General features: G+C 31.8%; 1 protein-coding gene across 1 annotated transcript; it reads right to left on the bottom strand.

Annotated features, from left to right (window-relative positions):
* Window positions 1–5,265: 5,265 nt before the first annotated feature.
* LOC129941837 (cathepsin L) lies at window positions 5,266–23,966 on the bottom strand. The gene is made up of 5 exons (XM_056050588.1): window positions 23,800–23,966; window positions 15,348–15,459; window positions 6,210–6,418; window positions 6,026–6,147; window positions 5,266–5,961 (listed from the first exon to the last, which is right to left on the bottom strand). Exons 2-5 carry the CDS (start codon window positions 15,438–15,440, stop codon window positions 5,363–5,365), a joined length of 1,023 nt encoding a protein of 340 aa, XP_055906563.1. The 5' UTR covers window positions 15,441–15,459; window positions 23,800–23,966; the 3' UTR covers window positions 5,266–5,362.
* Window positions 23,967–26,499: the final 2,533 nt, after the last annotated feature.

The following is a 26,499-nucleotide window of genomic DNA, read 5'->3' on the forward strand; positions in this document are numbered from 1 at the left end:
TTGGAGGCCACGACCCGCAATAATATGCTCACCAAAACTTTTCGTCAATCAATTGTTTGTTCCGTTGGCTGGTGGAATATTGCGCAAACCTAACCATTATTTTGGTTTGGTTGGAAGATTCACAAACGTTTTGCAGGAGTAAATCTTATTATTATGGAATGACAAACCAAACTGAGCATAAATCAAGTGACAACTGTCAAAAAGACTATCTCCGAAAAACGTGTTGGGCGGGTTCAGACAACATACAACTTTATTTGTATTCAACTTTATTCTTTAAACGTATATTTTGACCAAGGCAACTAGTTAGTTTCTTAAGTGTCATGAATTTCAAATTCAGAACTTTACTTTACTAAGTCCATAGTACAAAAACTACTAAATCATTACTGTCTTCAAAACAATTTTCATGCAGGCTACAGGTCCATCACGATTTTTATTTTGTATTGTAAAGAAATGTTACTTATCTTTAATTGACAAGGAACCCTTTTAAAGAAATCATTAAATGAAGTTGTGCAGAAAATAAATAAATCATTGAGTAATAAAGTTCGGCTTTCAGTTGAATGAAAAAAAACATTACCAATTGTCATTTTGACAGAAGTAGACTTGACTTGATAGTTAGGGAGATTTTTTTTTACTATGTAGGTAGGTAGAAATGGCGATCTCAAGGCAACCTAGCCTGATACCAAAAACTCGTTTGACCTGTGATAGAAAGGGAAAGATTCATAGAAAAGCTTCATAGCGATTATGTTAGACCCATGTTGTTGCATTGAGAAAAAACTTTAGGTCTGTAATCTTTATCTTAGATAGCTCATCAAGTTCGTTTTTTTTTGACTAACTTTCCAGTCTGCTTTCCATTAAAGTTGCCTTAATTGGAAGGTGATTTCTTGGCAGCTAGCCCATCAGATACTAGAAACTTGCATAACTTTCAAGTCCCTTATGTTGTTTGAACCCGCCCATTGCCATATTGAAAACCACACGTCAAACTGCTCTGTTTTGTCAACAGATTTTTTTAAATATGATTTGAAATTAAAGTATAAAGTGAGTTAAATCATTTAATTCATACTTGAATGATGCGCAGGCTTTTATAAAAATATATATTTTGAACAATAATGAACAATGTTAATAATTTTATAAATTTTGTTTAAAACTTAGGGCACAATAGATTTTCGAAAATTTGTTTTATTTTTTCTAATTGTCTTCTAGGACCACAAATACGCTGTCCCAACATGTTATGACCGGGAAAAACCATTAAGAATCTATTTTTGAAAAAAGTGTTTCTTTGTTAAAGTATTCCGGATTTACTTTTTCTTAAAATTTAAAAAACGTTTAACTCAATGTTGTAATTTTGTAACGTTTTTGTTATCATTTATTTTTTAGTCTTTTTGAAAAAATCCCTAAATTATAAAATTTGCCATTTATCAATACGAATTCTCGAATTTTATTCTGTTTGTCCTTAATTACTTCACAAGTTCCATCTTTAAGGTCTTGAATTTATTGTGGAGGGAATACACACTAACTTTTACGTGAGTTAAATCACGGTAAGGAAACTTCTCTCAAAGAGAAAAATGTGAATACGTTCTTGAAGCGTGTATCGTTTCAATTCTAACAATTAGCCAAATAATAATTCTAAGCTTACAGAGATTTCCGCATTCTCTGAAATATACAGTTGTGTTCATAAAAATAGCAGTGCACTCGAAATAAAACAAAAAGGCCTTCAATATCAACGTTATAATACATTTCATTGAACTTCTAATAACAAATTAAAATATTTTATTCATAGTAACAGAAAATAAGTACTATCGATTTTTTACCGTTAGCTTTGTCACAGTAAAACCCGTTTTTTTAAATATATGGCTGTTCATAAAAATAGCAGTGCATGATCATGGTTTTGCCTTGTTTGGCGTATGCTTTGGGTCTTAGTCTTGTTGTTATACTCAAACCAACGGCATTTCCTCCTCAGCGTAGGGTAACATAACCTCCTCAGCGTAGGGTAACATAACCTCCTCAGCGTAGGGTAACATAACCTCCTCAAGAATGTTCACATACTCGGTTGCATCCCTTATACCCCCCATGAGATAAATAGACCCGACCCATATCTTAATTTTTCCTCCACCATGCTTCACCGTTTGTATAGTGTACCGTGGATAGTATGCTGCATTTTAGGGTCTTCTCACATATTCTCGACGACCCTTGGACCTAAAAAGCACGACTTTGCTTTCATTGCTTCACAGAACATTCCTCCATTTCTCTTTTGCCCAATCTTTATACGCTTTAATAAACTTCATTGTCTTTGCCACATGCCTTTTCGTCTAGAATGGTATCCTGCGTGGACTCCGAGCCGGTAGCTTCGCTCTTAAATGACGCCTTTGTATTGTGACAGCGCTAACAGAGAGTTGAAGTCCATTTCTTATTTTCCTAGAGCCTATGAAAGAGTTCTGTTTTGCTAACTGAACAATATTCCTGTCGGTTCTTTCAGTAGTCATTCTTTTTGGGCCTCGCGTTTTCGGTTTATTTCGCCATTTAAAGGCGTTACTGGCCATGTTTGCTGAGCAGCCTTGGATGAATATTTAGGTAGGTTTTTCCTTCCAAACGCAGTTTTCTAATAAGTTTTCGAATTTCTTCGATGCAGTGTCTTGACCGTCCGATTGTTTATTTTTGATCTAATATTAATTAATTTTGTATATGCTAGTGAAAATAAAATATTTATTTACCGAAAAATAAAAAAACATTGAATTTTTAACACTTTTTATTTATAAAATCAAAACCACTGCTATTTTTATGAACACTCCATATCCAGTGAGTTTGAAATAATGGGTGTTCACCGGGAAAAGTAAAGTATAACTTCAAGATAAAAGTCTCTAATATGAAAACGAAAGACTGATAGATGCAAGTAAAATGTCAATTTTTTTTTGTAATAATTTCAGTTTTTAAAATAATTGACAATTAATATTATGTGCCCAGCACTGCTATCTTTATGAACACAACTGTATGTATGTAAACAAAATGTCTCACATTTTATGTCAGAAATCTGAGAACATAATCACCCCTATCACAGAGTCCCTCGTAGCGAGTCCCCGAAAATTGTGTTACGCTACGAATACGAATACATTTACATCATAAGCCCCGAACGAATTCAAGAAAGCATTGGCACACAGAAATACTAATTTCGGAGTTTTAAAATCAGCTGATATGCGTCAAAATAAGAAAATTAAATAAAAGTTCGTTTTTCATCTTTCGATTTGGTCTTGTTTTTATTTGTTTTTGTCTTTAAAAATTGATAGTATTGTCGTTGCAATCCTTGCAATAAATGAAGAAAATACACGAAGACTGGATGAATCATATGATTGACGCGAAGTGGTAGGAAGACGCCTTGGAACATTTCTCACATCAACTACGTCTGATGACATCAAAGCATCGGCAAGTTAGTTCTCTTCACAAGGTTTATTTGATTCTAAAGGCTCGGAGGAATTTTCGAATCCAAAATATTGTGAATCTTTTATCCCGCTGGTCAAAGTTCATTCATTCTTTTGACACCTTCTTCGAGGCTGCTAAAAAAATGCATTCTATTTGCTCCGCCACCTGTAGCTTTGCATTCTTGTTTGTTCTCAACCATTTTCCTCTTGATTTATACTTTTCAATGTAACCACACTTAAGAATTCAATTAAATTATAAAAAAGTTTGGACTAATTTATTCAATTTACTTTTTTCCAGCTAGAGGTGTCCTTAGAAGGTGGGTCTTTAACTATTTAACTCTATTTTTACTGCCTCCCAAAACGAATTCACTTACTCCTTAGGGATTTTTGAAAATCCTTGGGCAATTTCAAGTTTTTCTTGAAAACTTTTCATAAAGCTTTTCGCATTGAATTTTATTTGTGATAACTTTATTTGCCCTTCAAAAAAAAATTAAAAAAAACATAGGTAAACACTTTCACATTAAAACAATAGTAAAAATTACATGATTCTTTTCATATATTTTATTTTTATTTAATTTATCTTCACAAGCTTAATTTTTTGTTCGTTTTAAAAACTCCGATCAAAATAATTGTTCGTAGAAAAAACTGCCAAACTTCCTAGGTATTCATTCGGGGCTAGTGATACCAATTTTCACGAACTCCGAATTTCGTAGCAAATTTTATTAGTACGACGGGACCAATGATACAATTATTCGGGGTTCGTACTACGAATCTATTACGACGGGGCCTGTGATAAGGCTGAATATTTCTATCTAATATCTCCATCATGTACACTCCTAAAACAGACCAATTTTATAATTAACCAAATCCTGTTCGAAGTTTTATCGTAAAAGCGAGAGCGTAAAATATTTCCCCAACCTACGAATTTGAGCCGACGAAATTTCATTGGGCTGATTTGTGAAAAGTGTCAAATTTAATAGAACTTCAAATAAATTAAATATTTAATTATTAAATGTTGGCTTTCTTTAATCGGTTGAATATAAGTAAACAAACTTTCATCTTCTTCGGAGTTTTCCGACAAAATCATCGATGTCGTTCAACACAGCATTCAAGCATAAATTGACGTTTATGTAGTCTTAATTTATTTATTAACAAAAACAAATTCTAAACACGAAATAAAATTATGTTTCAAAATTTATATTTTTTTTGACAGTTAATTTGTTGTTTCCTGTTTGCTTACTTTTTTGTAGCTTTTTATTTTTGTGAGAGAATTTTACCCCCACTCTTTAAAATATTTTTTTTTACTAATTTTATTGCAGAAAGTACGCGAAGGGACCTTTTTTATGATTTTCTATCACAGAATTCAAAAAGGAAGACAAGATATGCAACGTTAATTTGTAAGTTGTTTTGATATTTCATTCTTGCGCTCTGCTAAACCGTCCGAATAAATGCACGGCCTGTTCCGTTTAACGAAAAACGTCCTTATAAATACATTTATTTATTATTTTAAGACTTTCCCTTCACATAAGACTAAAGAACCATAATTAATTTTAAGCCGAAACACGTATCGTTTGATTTTCTCTTTTCCGATTCATAACGGTTACTATAAGCTCTGATCTCCTCTTTTAACATGGCTCTAACTTTGCTAAATTACAACTGGTTGTTAGGAGTCGAAATTCCACGGAGCATTTCTTCCGTACACTAAAAGTGGCAGCGGTAAGCTTGCCGAACTTGATCCTATATCTTATGATATAAATTATGGTCCTTAGCATTTTCTTTGCAAATCGGTTACAGCTTTTAAAATTTGAGAATTTGTCAAAAAATATTCCATCAATCATTTGTTAATTGAAAAACGTTTTCATAAAAATAACTCTTATTTAATTCTTGAAATTATAATTATTAACTGAGAAAAGAATAGAATTTATAAAATTATTACAATAGAACAAGATTATTTATACTTGTGGATAGCTAGCAGATGAAGCAATACCACATTGGTTGTCCTTATTACGGCTCATCTTAATGTAACCCTTGTCACCCCAAGTGGTACCCCATGAGTTTTTCACCAACCAGTAATCGGAACCATCCTCTTCGGTACCATAACCAACAGCCAAAACACCATGATCCAATTCCTCGGAACTGCAAGTGGGTTCGTCATAAACACCTTCTTGGTAGAATTGGAATGATTCGTGTGATGCATCGATAGCAACAGACACTGGTCCAACTGTTGCGATGGCTTCCATCAACTTGACTTCATCACCCACTGGAATATCAACAAATCCCTTATCAGTTGCACCAATGTTCTTCTTATCAAAGTGGCATGAGTCATCGATTCCTTCATAAGGATAGGCCATCTCCGTATCGATTCCTCCATTGTCTTTGATGTAACTGAAGGCTTGGTCCATTAAACCACCATTGCAACCATTGTTGCCATATTTTGTTGAACAGTCGACCAAGTTTTGTTCGGAAAGCGAGATCAATACTCCAGTCTTTCTAAAGTGTTGGCCTTCTAAGGCGCCAGTTGCGGAGAATGACCAGCATGATCCACAGTGACCTAAAAAGTACAAGGAATTCATTTTAAACAATCAACAAAGGTGGCATACTTTTTATATAGGTACCTTGATCCTTGACTGGGGTAACAGCTCCAGATTCTCTCCAATCAACCAATTTTGGCAGTTTTACATTAGCCGGGCTTATAAATGTTACACCACTGTCCTTAAAAATTCCATTTAAGCCTTGTCTAAAATTTAAAAAGGTGTAATTAAAAGTGTCTTTTATGTATAACTGAAAGTTTAATCTTACGATGTTGAAGCACTACGATTAAATCCATTCATAACGTTTACGAATTCATGGTGTAGTAGATCGGCATATTTATTCACACCCAATTTGTAACCGACTAAGCCTTGTGCGTATTTCTGATTGTGTTTGGCAATCTTATGTTTGTTCTCCATAAAGATCTTCAATCGGAACTTTTCTTCTACGTCAGTATTGTATTTTTTGGAATGAGAGAGCTAAAGAATGATAAACAATTTTTAATGTTATTTAATATTTTTTTTTCTATTCGTGTTTGTTAACGTAACTTACAAATAAGTTTTTATTATAGAGTCCTATTGTTGGCTATTTAGTTTAGAAAATAATAAGGCAGACAAATTATAACCTTTTCTCACTTAATAAAGGGTGAATTTTTATCTATTATCTTTTTGGCAACACTGGTTTAAACAGCTGACGCACGTTTCGTGTTTTGTTTCACTGTCAAACATCTTCAGTTTGGCCTATAATTTAACCACGAATAGTCTTAGAAACGAACAACGCTTGTAAATTATTGAATTGTATTATCAAAATGTTCGCTCTGTTAAGAAAGTTCATCGCGCGCTTCTTCCATTTTATGGTCAGATTAATCGACCCACTGAAACGGCTATTCGGGCTATTGTGACTAAATTTCGCACCAAATTTACATTGTTGGACATTAAACCACCAAAACGCTTACGAAAAGTGCGAGCTAAATAAAATATCGCAGCTGTATCGGCCAGTGTTAATGATGATCATCAATTATCGATTTGTCGCAGTTCGCAGCAATTGGGCCTCTGTTACTCAACAACGTGGAAAAATTTTCGGAAGTATTTAGGTGTGATGCCTTTGAAAATACATCTGGTGCAAGCCGAATGACCTACTGCACATACAATTTTTGGTGAATGAGCTCTTGGAAAGTTGGCCGAAGATCGACTTTTTTACCCAAAAATTGTGATGGTGTGGTTATGGCTGGTGGCATCATTGGACCGTACTTTTCAAAGATGATGCCAATCGTAACATAACTGCGAATGGTGAGCGCTACCGTGAGATGATATAAAACTTTTTTTGCCCAAAATACAAGAGCTTGACTTGCAGGACATTTGGTTTCAACAAGACGGTGACACATGCCACACAGCACGCGCATCAATGAACTTATTGAGAGGCGAGTTCGGTGAACATTTTATTTTTATTTAGGGACCGGTCAATTGGCCGCCTAGATCGTGCGATATAACGCCTTTAGACTATTTTTTGTGGGGCTATGTTAAAGCTCATGTCTATACAGACAATCCCGCTTCAATTGACGCATTGGAAGACAACATTGAATCATTTACTAGTTAGATACCGGCCGAAATGTTGGAAAGAGTATGTCAACATAGGACTAAGCAGGAGGACCATTTGAGGCGCAGTCAAGGTCAACATTTTTATGAAATAATCTTCAAAACTTAAATTATATGGACCGTACTACTATTGATTCAAATAAAGATTTCATGCCTTTAATACTTTTTTTTAAACTTTCCTATAGGTTTTAAAAAATCACCCTATATAATAATGAGTACAATTTCAGATATGAATAATCAAACTCATAAATACATATTAAAACTTTGTGAGATAACTTATTGCTATTGTTTATTTAAATATGAGACACCAAAACGTTCAAATGTAATTAAATCAAATGTTTTTATAATAAGAAAAAGATTACATTGAAAAATGGGTCACACGAGGAGAAGTTTAATAATATTATTTTCTTGAGTTATCCCGAAAGAACCGATTATAATTTAGTTATCAGTAGTTTAAACATCTACAGTCCCTGGCCATATTATTAGACGCACTTTAGATTTTATGCAAAATCTTAATTTCCATCTATTTTAATTAGGTTTTCGAATATTTTAATGCATTTAAATTATTTTGTTTGCAGAATATAAACTACGAGGGGCGTTCAATATATTCTCGGTATCGGGGTGAAGCTGTAGAAGAAATGGAGGCAGTTTACCAGGGTTCCGCACCTTCATTATCAACAGTGCAAAAGTGGTCAAGTGAGTTCAAGAGAGGCAGAGAGAGCATTGAAGACGACCCCAGCTCCGGCGCCCCGGCTAGTGCTTGTACGGGAGAAAGCATCAAAGAAGTCGATAAACTTGTTCTCGAAGATGCCCGAATAAAGGTGAAAATGATGGCAGAGATCACCAAGCTTTCGACTGGTACCATTCACACCAAAAAAGTGAGAATCGCATGCTGTAGAGAGCTTTTGGAGATGTGTAGTGAGAACGCGGACGGTGTTATGCATCGGATTGTTACTGGGGACGAAATATGGTATCACCACTATGACCCCGAAAGCAAACAAGAGTCCATGCAGTGGCATAAAAAAGGAACACACCCCCCGAAGAAGGTCAAAGTCACTCCGTCTGCCGGGAAGCTCATGGCCACAGTTTTTTGGGACTCAAAGGGAATCTTACTCATTGAGTACAAAAAAAAAGGTGAAACCATCAACGCCAAATCCTACGCTTCCACTTTGCATAATTTGCGGGAGGAAATTAAAAAGAAAAGACGGGGTAAACTCGCAGCGGGTGTGTTGCTTCTTCATGACAACGCTCCTGTTCACACGGCGCGAGTTTCCAAGGCTGCTGTGCGAGATTGTGGTTTTAAAGAAATTCAACATCCACCCTATAGCCCAGACCTTGGCCCTAGTGATTACTTCCTGTTTCATGATTTGAAAAAATGTCTTCGTGGAAAAAGATTTTCGGATGATGAAGAACTCAAGTTGGCAATAAATGGGTATTTTGCAGGGAAAGAGAAAACTTATTTTTTGAGGGTTTAAAAAAGCTTATCTCAAGATGTAACAAATGCATTGATGTTAGGGGAGGTTATATTGAAAAATAAAAACAATTTAAATTGAATTCGCATTAACCTTCATATCGTACCGAGAATATATTGAACGCCCCTCGTACTTCCTAGAAATAAAGCACCAGATTTAAAGAATTTTTTTTTAAATTTATATTTTCAGTTTTGTTGTTATTTTTGTAATTTTTTCAATATTTTGTTGAACCTCCTTTTGCTTTAATAAGAGCCTCAATTCTGCACGGCATACTGTAAATGCATGATTTCACTGTTTCCTGCATTTGTGGGTGGTGATTCCACACGTGAATTACTCTTTCTATAAGTGTTTTCCAGTCAGTCCAACAGAGGTATGTTTTCTTTCGTCAAATAAGTTTTTATGGACCGGGCTGTGTGGCAAGGAGTTCCATCTTGTATACAAACCAAACATCAATTTTTGAACGTTAAAAATATTGCGTATAATCTAATAATCATACAAAATTCTGCAGTGCGTCTAATATTAAGGCCAGGGACTGTATGGCAAAAATTATTGAAACAATTCTTACTTTTGAATTTTAAGTTGAAATTTAAGTAAACTTAACATGTCAAGAACAGGCATTATACTAACGGTAAATATAATACTAAAATATTCATTAAAAAATGTCTTGAGTACGTAAGTATACAAACTATGTCTATGTGCCACAGTGGAACTAAGTGCAGTGACATACAATTAAATTGCCCACAATATTCACAGAAAGAAACTTGGCAAGAACTGAAGGCAGCTCAAACACATTGCCAGATGTTGCGCGATCGAGGAATTTCTTAGGTCTAATGTCCTTATAAAGTAAAATACATTACACACTACTCAGCACATACATATGTAAATATAGAGTAGAGAACACGGCACCTTGAGCGACTAGACTATATAAGGTGATAACAACGCATAGACAGAAGGACAGAAGAGAATGAACAACAGACAGAAAGAACACAATGACAACAGGTTTCGAGACGGTCTCCCACCGAAGCTTTATCAGGGACTGAGGATTGGCCAATAGCTAAAACTTCGAGGTCTTTTTGATGTAAAATAGTAACATTCAGTCAAAATCTTTTGTTTGGATGATGAAGTAAAATTTTTAAGAGTACTTTTATTCAGGTATTGTTCTAGAAATGTACTCTAGGTATACAGAAACACATACATATCACAAGCGCCAAGTCAATTTAGCATTGCATTATATAGGTGCGTAAACTGACGAGCAAATGGTTATAACGTATAGAAAATAGTTTGTATTGTATTTAAAATAAAACAAAACATTTATTCTTTCTACATTTTCTGAAATCCAGAAATAAATTAAAAAAAAAAAAAATACTATTAATGTGAATGTGGAAAATAACTTATGATTTTGAAGGTCTACAAAGATTTCAAGATCCAAAATATCATCTAAGCAATCAAAGCACTACTAGTTTACTTCAAAATTAAATACAGACTGTAAGTGTAATATTATTTTATTGGCTTAAACAAAACTAGCGAAATTGGACAAGTGTAACAATTTGCATCTTGATTGGGGGCATCGACTAAGCTAGTGACTACATAGTCAAGTCATTCTGCTTGAGTAAATTCAACTGCACAAAATGAGTCGAAATTTACCCTCCGACATAGTATAACAATTCTTTAAAGTTATACAAAAAGGACTTAAGTCAGAAACTGGTCACACTTACTTAATGAACTAAGACAAAAAAACAAATGAATTTTTTTTGTCTTGTTGTTTAAAAACTACATTAATACGATATTTAGCAGTTAAAATGTTCTTTGCCCAAGTTATTAGTGCTAAGAAAATGCCACTACACCAAATCAAAAACCTTATAAGCAATTTGTTGACCTAAGACCGTTTTACCTATCACTAAAGATAGGTATACAAAGTAAGTGGCCTTTCAGGACCCAACAATTCAAAATGAAAATAATCTTTCTTTCTAATCTTTCAGTATTTAAATATAAACATATAGTGAGTGTCATTAATATTCGGTTTTTATCATGTAATTTCTATATTTTCCACTTATAAACATTATTATAAATCTTAGCATTTGTTTATTTTATTTATGAATGAATGTAATCTTTACAATTGATTAAAAACTATCCGCCATTTACCATTTTACTAAGATTATTAGATGTAAACGCATAAAGGCTGAATGTAAACGCTCCATTAATATTCGTTTTTTTCTTCCTCTGCTTGTTTTGACATTTCTTAAGACTAACGGTTTGTTTTTTTTTAATGTAAAATTAAACCCAACTAGTCGACGAGAGTAAGTTTAATCTCTTTGGTTCAGACGGAAGGGTTATGGTTTGGCGGAAACCTAACGAAGAGCTAAAGGGCAAAAATTTAAAACCAACTGTTAAACATGGCGGCGTGCACGTCATGGTTTGGGGTTGCATATCTGCAAAAGGCATGGGGAATCTTGTTTTCATCGACGGCATTATGAATAAAAAACAATATTTGAGAATTTTGAGAGAAAATTTGAGACAAAGTGCTGTTCTACCAGGACAACGATCCGAAACATAAGGCTCATGTTGTTAGAGAGTGGCTACTCTATAACTGTCCAAAAGTTATCCAAACGCCTGCGCAATCCCCAGACTTAAACCCCATTGTAGGATGAATTGGATCGAAGAGTTCGTGGAAACCCCGTTACTTCAACAAGTGGACTTAAAATTCGAGACCAAGAAGAATGGAACAAGATTAGTGTTGAATATCTTTTCAAAATTATAAAAACATGCCTCAAAGACTTCAAGGAGTCATATCCAATCAAGGTTATCCGACAAAAAATTAAATCATTTCTTAAAAAATGAATTTCTTAACGATGCATTTGCGTTTTTTAGAAAAAAAAAACGAATGTTAATGAACTGTGTTTTTTTTAAAGTTGTGTTCCTCTTCTATTTTTTTCTTTGTTTAGCTTTAAGTTTGGTAACCAAAAATTATACCATTTAATAAGAAATAATAAATTCTTTTTTTACAAGCAAGAAATTGTTCTATATATTTTATTTTTAAACACCAAGTCGAAGTAAAAAAATAATAACAAAAACCGAATATTAATGGCAGTCACTGTATATAATAAAATGAACAATCTGAATAAATTTCAAGTTTTTGCTCAAAAATGACTTTAGATACCGAGCTACTTCAATAATAAGAATAGCTAAAGTCAAACTTTTATCTTGAAAACTTCTTATTTTCTTACGAAATACTATTCCCACAGTAAACAAAAATATCTACCACAAGCGGATTAATTTTGCAAAAATATGCATCATTCCTTTTCGGCACATAGCAAATAGCGGAATCCGCTTCAATTAGCTTCAAAAGCTAATAAAACCAATGGTGAAAAGTGGGGGCCAACATTTATTTAATACATTGCATAATGCGACCAATTGCTTTTCTTTTTAAACATTAACTTTAGATGCAACAGAAAAGCAAACCTAATTATGTTAGTAAAAACAGCAATGTGTTAAAAATAAAGGCTTTTAATCTAAATTTTAATAAAGGGTTTTGGAATGAGGATATAAACAAACTTTTTTTCAACTGGACCATTTTTCAGATAACAAACTTATTTTTCTATTAATCATTTCTGAGGTGGATTGTGCAGTGTGGCTTGCATTCTATTGAAAACAGATGACGTCCAAGTCTATATCTACCAATTAGAAAAATGAGGCCGATAACGCTGGCCATTAACAAAAAACGTGACGATCGTTAGCGTCAAAGAAAATATATGGCCCAATAACTCCGTCGTCGGCATACAAAACGCACAAAACATTTATTTTTTGTAAGTGAAGTGTTTCATGAACCAAATATGGATTTTCATCCGACCAATAACACATATCTTGCTTATTAACGAACCCATTGAGTCAAAAATTCAATTCGTCACTTGAAAATAATAAACACTCTTAACCCCTAATTTCGGAAAAAAATGGCAAAAACGTTGAGTGTTAGTTAAGAGTTGTAAATATTTCTGTAAAACCTTAAGTAAATTATGTGCTTAAATATATTATCTGCAGGTTTTGAAGGAAGTTTATTGCCACCAAGTAGAAGCGTTTTTTTGAAACAAATACAGTCATAAAGCTTTTCCCATTTCACTCTGTCTGGACAACAGAGGATAACATTGTTCAACTGAACTGGTTTATAGCTATTGCGGCCCCAGAAACCTTTGACAATTTCTTTGTAAACAAAAATGAAAGTGAAGACATAATTTTGAATCTTTGAGCCGATGAATATGTTGACGAATGACTTTTTCTGTAAAATCAATTTTTAAATAAAATATTTGATTTTTATTAATTTGATGATGTTATGTGATGTTTGTATTCATTGGTTATGCCTTAAATTAAAGATGCATCCCTAAGATGCACATTCTAACCACGAAAAGATCTCTGATATAGCAAAAACGTTCTTCGTGTTTTAAATTGAAGAATGCATTTGAAAAATTAATAAAACGCTTCTGGCAAACTGAAGGCTTAAAGCAAAACATCTTAAACACACATTTTTGTAATCAGAGGAAGTATTTTGATTTTTTTATGTATTACTCATGCGGTTATCATTTCGACCTCAAAATCGGAAAAAACGACTTTAACTGACGGCTGAAAAGAAAATGGAAGACACTTGAATTTGATATAATAGTGTACCTACACATTCAAATCAAGGAATTTTGGTTATTACTCAACTCTCAACTTTGCTGGTGGCTCTAGGTCTATGTGCACAGTGCACACATATATTTGTTGGTAACCTACATCACTTTAAAACAAAAAACATTAAAAAATACCAACCATTTGTTTGCCTAAAATTAACCAAAGCAATACTTATTTTTTGGCAAATGAAAAGTCAAAACAAAATATATAAAATTTAACGACTTTCATTTAATGGCTAGTATTTTATTAATGTTTTAATTGTCGCATAATATTTTGTTTGTTTTACTGTAACACCCTTTGTTGTGTTTTGAAAAATGAAGAACGTATAAAGTGCATATTTCTTCAGTACATTCTTATTGCAGCGTTTCTGTACTCATAGTCCAAAGGGAATACTCTATCTGAACAAAGTTAATATTCCATTTTTTTTAAACCAAATCATATACATATGCATGGACGTTCCTTATCGCAACAATATGTATTAGAACTTATCTTTCCCTTTTTTTAATTATCAATAAAAACGATTGTTATATTTGTTTGGAAGTAATCTTATAGAGAGGGTCATTGGGACTTGTTTATAAATAGTAATAGAAGATTAGTGCTCACTATTTATTAAAAACATTATAATATTTTCAAATGTATCTATTGCAGAAAAACTCTTACATGTATTACGTAATGCGTAAAAATTAATATTAATAAAATAAAATACGTCTTTTGCAACAATTTATAACCTATGAATACGCTGCATTATGATTATTAAGTCGTTTTGTTTATAATGATTATGAGTTAAAAAGAATTTTAAATTCGATAAAGTAAAGTGTTTTACGCCTCCTGCTAATGTTTATCAATTTAATTTTTTTTTTGTTTATTTTTTAATACTTCTGATACGAGGGTTGCACTTTGTAATTCCAGCCTAACATTGATAACATACTAATGTGTAATTTAAAATAGTAGATATTGTTTTGTTTAATATTCTTCGAGACAGTCATGCTTTTTTGGATGCGTTTCCTTTAACTCTGGAAACATTCAACAAAAAAATCGAACACGAATGACTCATCAATTCAATGTTTTGAGTCGTTAGAAATTCTGTTGTTTTAACTGCAAGTAATTTACGATTATGACAAAGACACAACACATTTTTTCATGTGATAGTGCTGTTCAGTTTCAGGTTCATAAGCATTGATAAATAAATGATTCATGAGATGTGCCAATATTATACATAAATTTTGATCTACTAACATCGAATTTATTGAGCTTTTCCATACACTAATCGACAATATTCTCTTTTTTTGAGCAATTGTTGAATGTTATTGGGGATGATATATTTGTGTCTGTTTAAGTAACATACAAATGTTAAGCTAGCCACCCATTTCCCGGTATGTCACATAACGTTCTTGCTCTACCAGGTTTTTCACAGCATTTGACTTTTGCGTTTAGTGTTAAAATCTTGTATTCCAGAATAAAGCATATTAAAGCTGATCAATTATTGTTACTATGATAATCCACGTATTTAAATAAGCACGTACCAAAATAATCTTAAAATAGTAATACATACTTAAAAATTACAAACTTTTCAGCGGCTATGCCAAACAAAAACTAAGAATACTTGATATTACTTAATATTGAATTATAAAGAGCAGCCTCTGTTTGATATAACTTATAACTTATGATAACAACTAGCTTACCTTGAATGTTTGCCATTCTTCTTTAACGATGTCAACAAAAGAAACTGCACTTGTTGCGGCAATTAGGCCAACCAAAGCGATTAAAACACGCATTATTAATTCTTCTTTCGATCTGTAATTTGATAAGAGAAAATGTTTGTTTTAATTTTTATAAAATTTGTACCTATATGAATGTGTGTATTTATTCTTAAATTAATATTTAATGGTTTTGGGGGACTGTTTCCATACAAACAGAAAATAAGCTTTAAATTTCTTTCTACTCAATAAATCGTTTGTGTTTAATGATGAAAGTATCGTTTAAGTTTTAGGTAATTTTATTCTTTCAAAAACTAATTTTTTGTTCACATAGACGGCTATGAGCTAGTTTCTACTTTCTTTACACAACTTCAACAAAAAAATATCCTAGCTGAAGCAGAACTCCCCCGCATCGTAGAGGCACACTCACATTAAGAATACTCGTAAAATTGGTGTTCTCCAAGAACTAAATCATTGACAACGACATAAAAAAACAGCAAATCAAAAATTTACAAAACTAACTTCGCCCATCGCCATGACTAAAATTCTTAAAGAATCAAAGCTCAATGGTTTAAATTTGCCAAGCAAAAAATCAAGGCTAACGAACCACACTTATCCTGGGGGTCATTCCATAAAACGATTATCGTCAAACGATAGCGTTTTGACGATAGTCTCGCTTCACGTAAGACGATTATCATCAAAGTGATATCGTCAAAACGTAGAGTTATGAAGACAATTAAGAGCTAAATCAGACCCCATATCTCTTCCAAACTATATGTAAGCATTTTTCTTTTTTCTTTTACACTTATAAAATAATTTAAACCATTCCATTTCAAATAAGGGCTTTATAAAGATACTGGAAACACTAAATAATTTGATACGAGTTTGCTGTAACTATTAAAACTTTGTGTGGCGAAAGCTTCCAATGTCCTTGCACTACGCACATTATCCAAAATAGTTTCGGTAACAACAAATATTTTTGAAACCAAGTTATATCTCCTGGTAAACTTGAATCTTGTCTTCCTTTCCTTCAACATAATTGGAGTTATACTCATTGGCCAAGGGAGGATGCTCACCCATAAATTTTATACCCATGTTCAGATGAATTTGTGTTACTAACCTATGTATGTATGCGTATACAAAATTATAATTTTAACTACAATATCAGTAATAAATAACTTACATGTTAAATTAGACTTATATCGTCGGCGGCAAAAATAAAATTAATAACAGTCACAATAACAATAAATAGCACAAAATAGTTGGTATGTTTGGTAAAAACCAATTTGTAAAACAAAAATCAAGTTTAAAAACATTTCCAAGTTATCGAACAAGCATTATATTTCGTTGAGTTCATTTTGAAAATTCAGTCATACTGAACGATATTATACCGAAAACGATTGACGAGACGATAGCGATAAAGATACGTGAAGCAAATTATTGACGATATCGTTAATGATAATCGCTTTGATGATTGGATTATTCGGAAATTAATATGCCAAATGTGCAGCAAACTTAACCAATAACGCACCTTTATTCACCTTAGACATCTTAACAAAACCCATCTCTTCAGGCTTACCGGAAAAATATCTTTTGCAAAAAGTGACCACTAGTGGAGACTATATCACCACTACAAGAACATAAACACCTTAAAATCTACGCATATGTACCCTACTAATTGTTCGAAATAAAAAATCACTGACTTCGCTAGACTTCGATTTGGAAACACTTCTGCTTCCCAACACGTTCTCAATAAAAACGATCACGTAACCTTCCTCACTTTCAACACCCGCCTTCATATTTTGGAACTTTTACTCTATTGGCTTGAAAGTATGTAAATTGAAGTTTGGAAATTCAAATTTATCGATATAGATTTAATTTTTTTTTAAATTGAAAACAAAGTAAATGTACGTGATTTTAATTTAACTAGATTAAGTTAGTGTGATTTGACAAGAGGGAATTGATCAAAACAGTAGAAGTTTCACTTAAGGAAATAAACCTTAACTTTTGCAGCTCCTACTTTGTGTTTGAGAGAACGAATAATGAATTAAAAACGTTTTTTTTCAGCCCGTCAAAAGTCTTCTCTACAACATTTCAAATAAAACAGTGTTCTTTTAAAAACTTTTAAGAAACATTTAAAAAGTATGCTTTAACACAAGTCTTTCCCAACCGTTGTATGAAAACATCTCATCACAAAGAACAGCAAATCAAACCCAATTTAAATAAACAACACTATATAAAATCTCTAAAACTCTCAAAAAACTGACAAAGCATTTAAAAATTGTTTGTATTCCTTTGAAGAACTCTTTCATTGACAAAAAAATGTCTATACATTGCTTTTAAGATAACAACATATCATATCATTTCATATCACGAGGTTTTGAGTCATTGAAGCAGTTTGTTATTTCTGAGCGAAATTGATATTGTTATGGCATTGCTGCATAAAACAAAAAGAACAAAGTCTGAATTTGCTGTGATTCTCTTTGTTTATAAATCTCTTTATTTATTATCATGCGCTTTATATTTTGTATGGGACTCTATTAGTGGTTTAGGGTAACATAAACATACAAATTAGAATCTGTAAAATCGATTGGGTATACATTTCAAACATAAAGTTATAAAAATACGGTGTCATCAATTCAGTTAAAAAGAGAGGTATGGAAGTGTTTATCTAATATTAAACATACGTATACAAAACAGAGACAATGCAGAAAAATGACTCAAAGCCTAATAATTTTCATACACTTTATGCACCGCTACAGTCAGTTGATATGATCCAATAGACGGGTTGGATAGAAGTATCTGAAAATACGCAAATACGACGACTGTGAAAAATGATGCGACAGATGCATAGTTTTGTCCCGATATTCTTTCAGTGTGTAACAAAAAACTTATGCCAGCTGAACTGAACCTAAACAAAATTTGCTTATAGAAAAAGTATTCTCACTAGTTAACTTATCTGTCCCCGTGATAATATGGAGATGAAAAACCAATATAAGATGATGATTATAGCTTAGCTATCAATAAAAATACTATTTTACATTAAGAAATATGTTAAAGCTTTATTTTGAGGAAAAGATATGTGCAATAAGATCAATTCTTATGTCAAGTATATTTTTCGAAGAGGTTAGATTTTACTGATTGCAATAAACGGCTCCTAAAATAATTTTTAGTTAAACATTTTGTGCGTTGCCATTATGTTTGCTTTAATATTTAAATCAAGTAAACTTTTGCAATTTACAGAAGCCTTGAAAAAAATTGCATGTCGGTTGTTTATTTTCAATTTTCGTTTTATTTTTGAGTAACATTCAGTAACGGATAATACCACTTTTAATGCGTTAAGATTTCTTATAAAAACTTAAATATTTAAAACCTTAGCGGCTTCCAACAAATAATTTATATTTTTTTATTTTGTCAACGTTTTTTATAATGAACAAACTTAAACAAAGTATGATGACTGTAGTTGTAATTGTGTTCATAAACGTATCTGGCCATATTTTAGGCAGGGCATGAGACAGGTGAATACTTCCTACTTGTGATGATATTTTGAAAAATAAATAAGATAATGACATTTTTTAATTGGAATATTAAGGGATTCTGGATTTGGAAAATCATCAGGAATTTGATTGAAGTAAAACTAGTACTTCATTAATTAACATAGACTAATAAGGCTAATATAAGTTTTTTTTCGAATTATAAAAGGGTTGTATCTCCAAAACTTGACGTGATAGATTAATTTTGATGTCGGTATCAAACTAAAGCCATCCATTATCTTGTTGACCAGTGATAATCTATTCAAACTTAGGTTAGGTTAGGTTGGAGTGGCTGACCTAAAGTGTCCATTGTGATACCACTAATGAGGTTGCTCATGGGAGAGTAATTAACTTTTGTGTCAATCGTTGCCAGTTCACTGGTGTTATCGAAGAAGGGATTACCAAGAAAGTTTTTCCTTCTAATGGAGAGTGCTGGACATGTACATAGAAGGTGTTGGACCGATTCCTCTTCCTCCTCGTCCATGTCATTTGTATAGACCCCTAGCCTCAGAGCATGTCTTCCTATTAAAGCAGTGTCCCGTTATTACTCCAATTGTAGAGCTTATACTTTGTCTGCTCAGTGATATCAAGCCTTTTGACCAATCTATTCAAACCTAAGTTCATTTTAAAATTCAAAAATCATGTACTTAAAAACTTATGCTTCGTTACAGAAAAGTTAACAATTTTTGTTAGATCATAAACATTCCCCACATTTAGTTTGCACCACTTATTTTTGGACATGATTGAACTATTAAATGCATGATTATTAAATAACAGTCCTTTTTTTGTAATTTCTTTCCAAAACCGAAGATGTACAACATTTTTAATGAATTTCAATACTTAAACTAATATTATTTTAATTTTAAAATTTTGAAATGAATATAAATATTAAATGTATTCTGTTTGTTATTAAACAACGATACTTTCCAAAAAGAAATTGATGATCATACTTGGGCGAAATGCATCGAACTAAAAGTCATATAGGGTGATGGCATGTAAGATCGGCCACTTACTTTTAAGTTTAAGCATAAAAAGGAACATAGACATGAAATTGATCGGAAAATATCTTGTTTTTCCTTAAAGGCTTGCAAATTAGAAAATCGCGTTGGTTTGAATTTTTGGGCAGAAGTGTAAAACGTTAATTAAATCTACAAAAATAGAAGAAGTTATGTACAAAACGGGTTGTAAATAATAAAATACTGACGGGAACTAACTTTCTTAAGTATTGTATTTCTGGGGCTAGATGCCCCATTATTTTATACAATAATTTTGTTGAAAGCTTATACTTGTGTTGTATAGACAACATGCTGAGTGAATCTTTCTTTTTTTTGTAGATACTGTTTGCAACGTAAATAGTTCCTTGAAGTTTCTTAGAAACTGCATTGCGTCAAAATAAAACTATGTCAACTGAACCACTTTTCTCAGAATCCGATTTTTGTTTAAATTTTCCTCTTTAATTAGCGCGGAAGGAATTAATTTTCTGTATTACTTTGTTGTTTATCAGTTATCACCTTCGAGATCTCTTTTCCTGTATTTTGGAAGTAATTTTTAATATTATTTTCTTTTTTCTACATATGTACATTAATAAATAGGAACTATATGGCAAGTATTATATTTGTAAAAAAATTCAAACTCGAGATTTTAATCAAACATGATATTATGATAGTAGAGAATTCGAAAAAAGTAGGTCCGTCTGCCTTTCTATCCTCGCCTCTAAAGCCCAAACCATTCGGTCGATTGACTTCAAATTCGCGTTGCACGTTTTTCATTTTTGAGAAAACTTATCAATTTACTACAATCTGTGATGTATATAGTTAAATATATACTTCATCTTTTATAAGGCAGTGTTATCCACTTAATTTACAAAAATAAGAAATTTTGTGTTCAGTTCAACTTCAAATCTCACTTTAAATTTTAATGTTGGTAATAACGTTAGTTGCGGGTCGCACAATTTGACGGTCACCATCACTGTTATAGAGTTTGGGTTATGTTTGTTGTCTATACCCGTGCTAAACTAGTCAACATGTCAGTCCTATTGCGATTCGTTACTTTTTTGTTAATCTAAAGTTTATTTTTATTTATTCATATTATACTTTGATTTGTTAAAATGTAGTTTGTTATTTTTCGAAATTACAAAAAAACAACTTTAGTTTTGATTATAATCTCAAATTTCGTCTTTTCCGTAAGTCCTATGGCGTCAGTCCTGTGTCAGGTATATTGTTATTGTTCTTCATTTAATGGTCATTAGTACTTTTGAGATGAATATTTTTAGTTTTTGTTTATATTGTTTGTTGATAACTTAGAAATATTTAAAAACTATGTGATAGTTGTAAAAGATAAGTGAATAACGTTACGTTGAATGTCAAAAGTCTGTTTTGAAAAGTGATATAAAAGTATGATTTCATAACTATAGTAAACAAAATATCCTCAAAAGTTACCCAACTTTTGTATAATCACCCATATATTTACCTTAACTTCAAACGCAGGCATTTAAACATTTGTGAAGAAAAATAGCATACAATGAATCATTAACTTGTTTAAAAGAATTGAATATATAATTCTATCCAATGACGTGAAAATAGATACAACCACAAGTCATATAAATAAATGAGTAACCAAATTTCTTAAGACCCGAGTACTCGAGTACCCAGGGGTGGAATCGGCTAAGGTGATTGTTGATAAATGACAATCAAAATGATCGAATTTGATCTACATAAGGTGATAGTCAAATTGATACCAAAAACGCTGTCACAAAAAAATGTGATAGTCGTTTTCAAACAAATATGTTTATTCCGAATAGAGCTACCAGACGCTTGCACAAACAACTGGAAAATTTTCTTAGTCCACTTTGTTTCTTTTAAAAAACACATTCATGTAATCGACAAAGCTTACGACATTCGAAAAAAATCAAGAAGAGTAAGAATTTTATTCAAAACCAGCCAATTTGAAACTATTATTTAGATATTTTATTAGAATCAATTTAAAATTCCACCAAGGCAACAACGAATTTTGACAATTTGAATCTGAAATTGTTCAATCGAATTGAATTGAGTTGAATCATCTTACGCAGACGGAATGAAAATGATAGTCAATTTGACTATCAAAAAATTGATAGTCAACAATCACCTTAGCCGATTCCAACCCAGGTAATACCTTTAAACTCCAGGGGTGGAATCGTCAAAGGTGATAATTGACTATACAATTTTTGATAGTCAAATCGACTGTCATCGAGTTTTCCGTCTGTGTAAGAATCAGCTTACACACGTCTGTGTAAGAATCAGCTTAATTCAATTCAATTCGATTGTACAATTTCAATTTCGATTGTCACAATTCATTGTTGCTATGGTGAAATTTTAAAATGTTTTCTATAAAATATTTAAATAAAAGTATTAAATTGGATGGGTTTAAATAACTTTTACTTTTCTTGTTTTTTCGAATTACGTAAGCTTTGTCAGTTCAAAGAATGTAGTTTTGTACCTAAAATGGGTAACTGAAAAAATTTTCCATTCGTTTTTTTGTAAGCTTCTGGTAGCCCAATTCAGAAACGACATATTTCTAGGAAAATGACTATCAAATTTTTCTAGTGACAGCTTTTTTGGTATCAATGACTATCACCTTGTACAGATGAAATTCGATTATTTTGACGGTCAACAATGAACAATCACCTTAGCCGATTCCACCCCGGGTATAGATGTTGGTTATTTCAGGTATTTCCGCAGCGAAATCAAGTGCTCTAAAATTAATCTTTTACCTTTTCAGTATGGACAATTTTAAAAACTCCCACATGCAATTTTGTCTCTTAAGGGACTTTTAAGGTAGTTCTTTTTCCAAGTTTTTGTAAAAAGGATGTCAGTAGGGAAGTACAAGAACATACATTTTGTTTAATTGGTTACTTCCATCAAAATATAGAACTTAACATTTTGGCCGACACCATTTGCACACTTTTCTTTCAGTTTTTGCAAATAGTTTTTTTTCTTATGACAAATTAAACGGAAGAAATAATAGTTTTAAAATTAAAACTTTTGAAATAATAAGACAAAATACAATTTATAACTTAAATTCAAAAAATTCAATTAAATAAAGGTACCTACCTAATATATAAATATCTTTATTAATTGGCAAAAGTCTAAAACAAAGATGTAAACAACTGGATATCGGAGGCTGAAGATGATTTCACATCTCTTCTCATCTCATAACTGATATTCTCCAGACTTTAACTTCAGCAAATTAGTGATGTTAACATTATGTATGTATACATTACATACCTATATAATCTATATCTATCAACACCCATGAACAATATAATCCCGTTTTGGTTATAAGTAAAATCAATCGCAAAAAGCCATTTAAATACTGCTATCTTTGAAGATTTGAGTAATTTAAAACCAAAATGAAAGGTTTTATTTTCTGATCAAGCTTAGGAAGGTATAATGATGGTGATGTGAGTACACATTTTTATTCAGAATTGCAGCATTTAACAGAGAAAAGCTGAAGGGCTCTGTCTATCATCTTAATCTCCATCAATAGTGAATCGAATGTTTGATAATAGGGGTTTAAAGTTCATCGTCTGAAAATTCACATATCTAACTTTCATTTTAGCCCAAAACTGTGTAATAATTAAAATAAAAAAAACACAAAAACAATAAATACATTTTAATTGATACTTCAATGAAATTCCTCCTGCGCAGTTCTATTAATTCTCATTCTATGTTTTTTTTTCAGGTACTTGAACATATACAATACAAATTATTTGATCGAACAATAGAAACAAATTGTGATAAAAAGTTAAACGCTTTATTAAACAAAGAAACAAGATGTTTTTTGATTCCTCATAACAAAATGACGAAACAATTTTTTGCCCGAAAAAGTACACATTACTCATATTAATATTCAAAAGAGCTTACCAATGTTGCAATGAAATAAAATCTCCACCACTTAAATATTAAATTCAACTCACTATTTGTTTAAAAATTAAAATATAAATCACTTGACTGACGGTACCACCTTGAATGACTTTTCGTTTGTAAATAATTTACTGTTCGAGCACCGAGTCCGAGATAATAAATAAAAACTGACGAAACTTGTTTTCTTTTGTCTTCGCGAATTGCGATTGTGGAATGTAGATGTTGTTTGTGGAATGTATTGTGATTGCGCCGTTGCGGTTTCTCTTTCAAAGATAATCGATTATACGGATGAAAAATGTCAGTCTTCAATTTATTTGGAGTACTAAATGTGAGAAAGGATGCGTAAAATAACAAAACAATCAAATTCACGCATACACTCATGAACTTGGTCTTTTCAGCAATAAATTGACTGTTATTTTGAAAAACTGTTGGTTTCATTTCAGGAACTTTAAAGTAGTTGAACAAAAATTAAAAGCTTTCTTTCAAAGCAAAGCCAAAAATAATGAGGTGAAATCATTTTCTTTACTTCTTCTTTTTTCTGACATAGTAACAAATCAATTTTGAGATAAAGTTTTGCTGTCGTATAAAGACAACATTCACCATTCCAAAGTCATAAATTCACCCCAACAAAAATGTATAATAGTGTGTTAGAAAAATCGGATAACTTAAGGGTGGCGATACATGTAACCGCTTGAATTTTGACTATTTTTCAGAGAGTTACTTAAAAATAAATAAAATAATAAATTGTTGTTAAACAAGTACCAGAATTTTGTTTTGCAAATGGCCGCAGTAATAGCAAATGTCCTTAGGCGCCAGTTAGGGGCCGGTTAAAGCTATCATTAAAATCCATCAGTAAAATTTGAAACAGGAGGAATGTGAAATGTTTTACTGATGAGCGTTTATAGCAATCATTGTATATATATTTACTATAGTACTCTCATGAAGAGGAACGATTGAAGCGACATCTGAGAGGCGTGGAGATAATTGAATTTGATCCCTTTTTTTATACCCCTCAACAGTTGAGAATGAGAGAAAATTCAACAATAATTAAAGAATAGAAAATAGAGAAGAACATATGCAAATGTAGTAGGAGATCGAGGGAGATAATAGTAACAACGTTTTGACATTATATGTGTGTATGCATATTATACTTGAAGAGGAAAGTTTTTACGGTTATGCTTTGGCAAGAAATAGAAAAAGTATTTATAAGAGAAAAAATAACAAGGCAAAAAAATACTGCAATAGTATTTTTGCGGTAGGTAGTGTATATACTCGTAATATATTTTGTAATATATTTGTTTTTCAATTCAATAGGGTGTTCCTGATAATTGTCTTTATTTTTGATGACTCTTAAATCAAAAAAAATTATATTTTATCTTTTTTATACCAAAAATGTAGTTTCATGTAATTCCTTTAGTTTGTCCGTATATGTATATATTTTTAAAGGGTGAATTTTTAAAAGTTATATGAAAGTTAAAAACAAACACATACAATTGGAAAAAATGCATGAAATCTTTATTTGAATGGATAGTACGGTCCATATAATTTAATTTTTGAAGGTTTTTGACCGCTCCTCAAGGGGTCCATTCGCTTGTTCGTTTGTAAGACGATTCATGGTGCAATTTTAGACCAAAGATGACTGAAGATGTTTGACAGTGAAACAAAACTCGAAACGTGCGTCAGCTGTTTAAACCAGTGTTGCCAAAAAGATAACAGGTACAAAATCTCCCTTTACTTTAAAAGGGATTTTTTTGTTTTCAGAAGGATTTTTTTTCTTGATTAGCTTTTCGGTAATAATTTTGATTTCGTCAGTACTTGCAGTTAAAACCTCAAACTATCTACAAATTATTTAGTAAGATCTCATATACTAGAGTCAAATGGACTATTTATTCTGATAAGATGTCCATTTTTGAGAAGTTTTTGTTGCTAAATTCCTAGACATGCTAATTAAAATGCCCGCCGAAAAAAAAACTCTTGAAACAAGGTGCAAACTCGACATACAATGCACTAACAAGTATGTTTGTATCTTTTACAGGAATAGACCTTAAAAGATTAAAACCGAAAAAAGTAAAATATTCTGGACTATATGAATCGAAAAGTTCCATAGAAGCAATTAATGTTATCATAATGATATCTCCACACAAGAAACACTTCCAATGTGTCAAAATCATGATACCTTATATATTAGGCTTATACCTTTCCAATTAAGGCATTGACACCTGTGAGGTTAACTTTTCAACCTAGTTTTATATTATATTGTATTTATTTATTTGTATGTTTTTATATAAAAATTTAAAATTCAATTCAGTACACCCTATTTAGCCGTTAAAAAACAAAAATCGACCTAGTTTTGAATAAATTTTAATTTTTGATTGTGTTTATACTTGATGCGTACAAATAACAAATAATACGCAAGAATAACAACAACAAAATAACTGAATATATTTAAAATCTTCAATGCATCATATGCCAAATATGGCAACATTTCATTTTTAACAAAAATTGAAAATTTAAAATCTAACGCAGTCACCGTCTGACCTTCAAGCCGACAACTTGTCTCTCAGTTTTGCTCGCTCTATTCAGTTTAATACTTTACCGTTACTTACTTAATATCTTCAACAACCTTTTGTGTTGCTTCAATTTATCTCGTGAAAAATTATATACATATATAATTTGATCTAGTGGTTTATCAATTAAACT

This window comes from Eupeodes corollae, chromosome 1, assembly GCF_945859685.1.
Source record: "Eupeodes corollae chromosome 1, idEupCoro1.1, whole genome shotgun sequence".
NCBI lineage: Eukaryota > Metazoa > Arthropoda > Insecta > Diptera > Syrphidae > Eupeodes > Eupeodes corollae.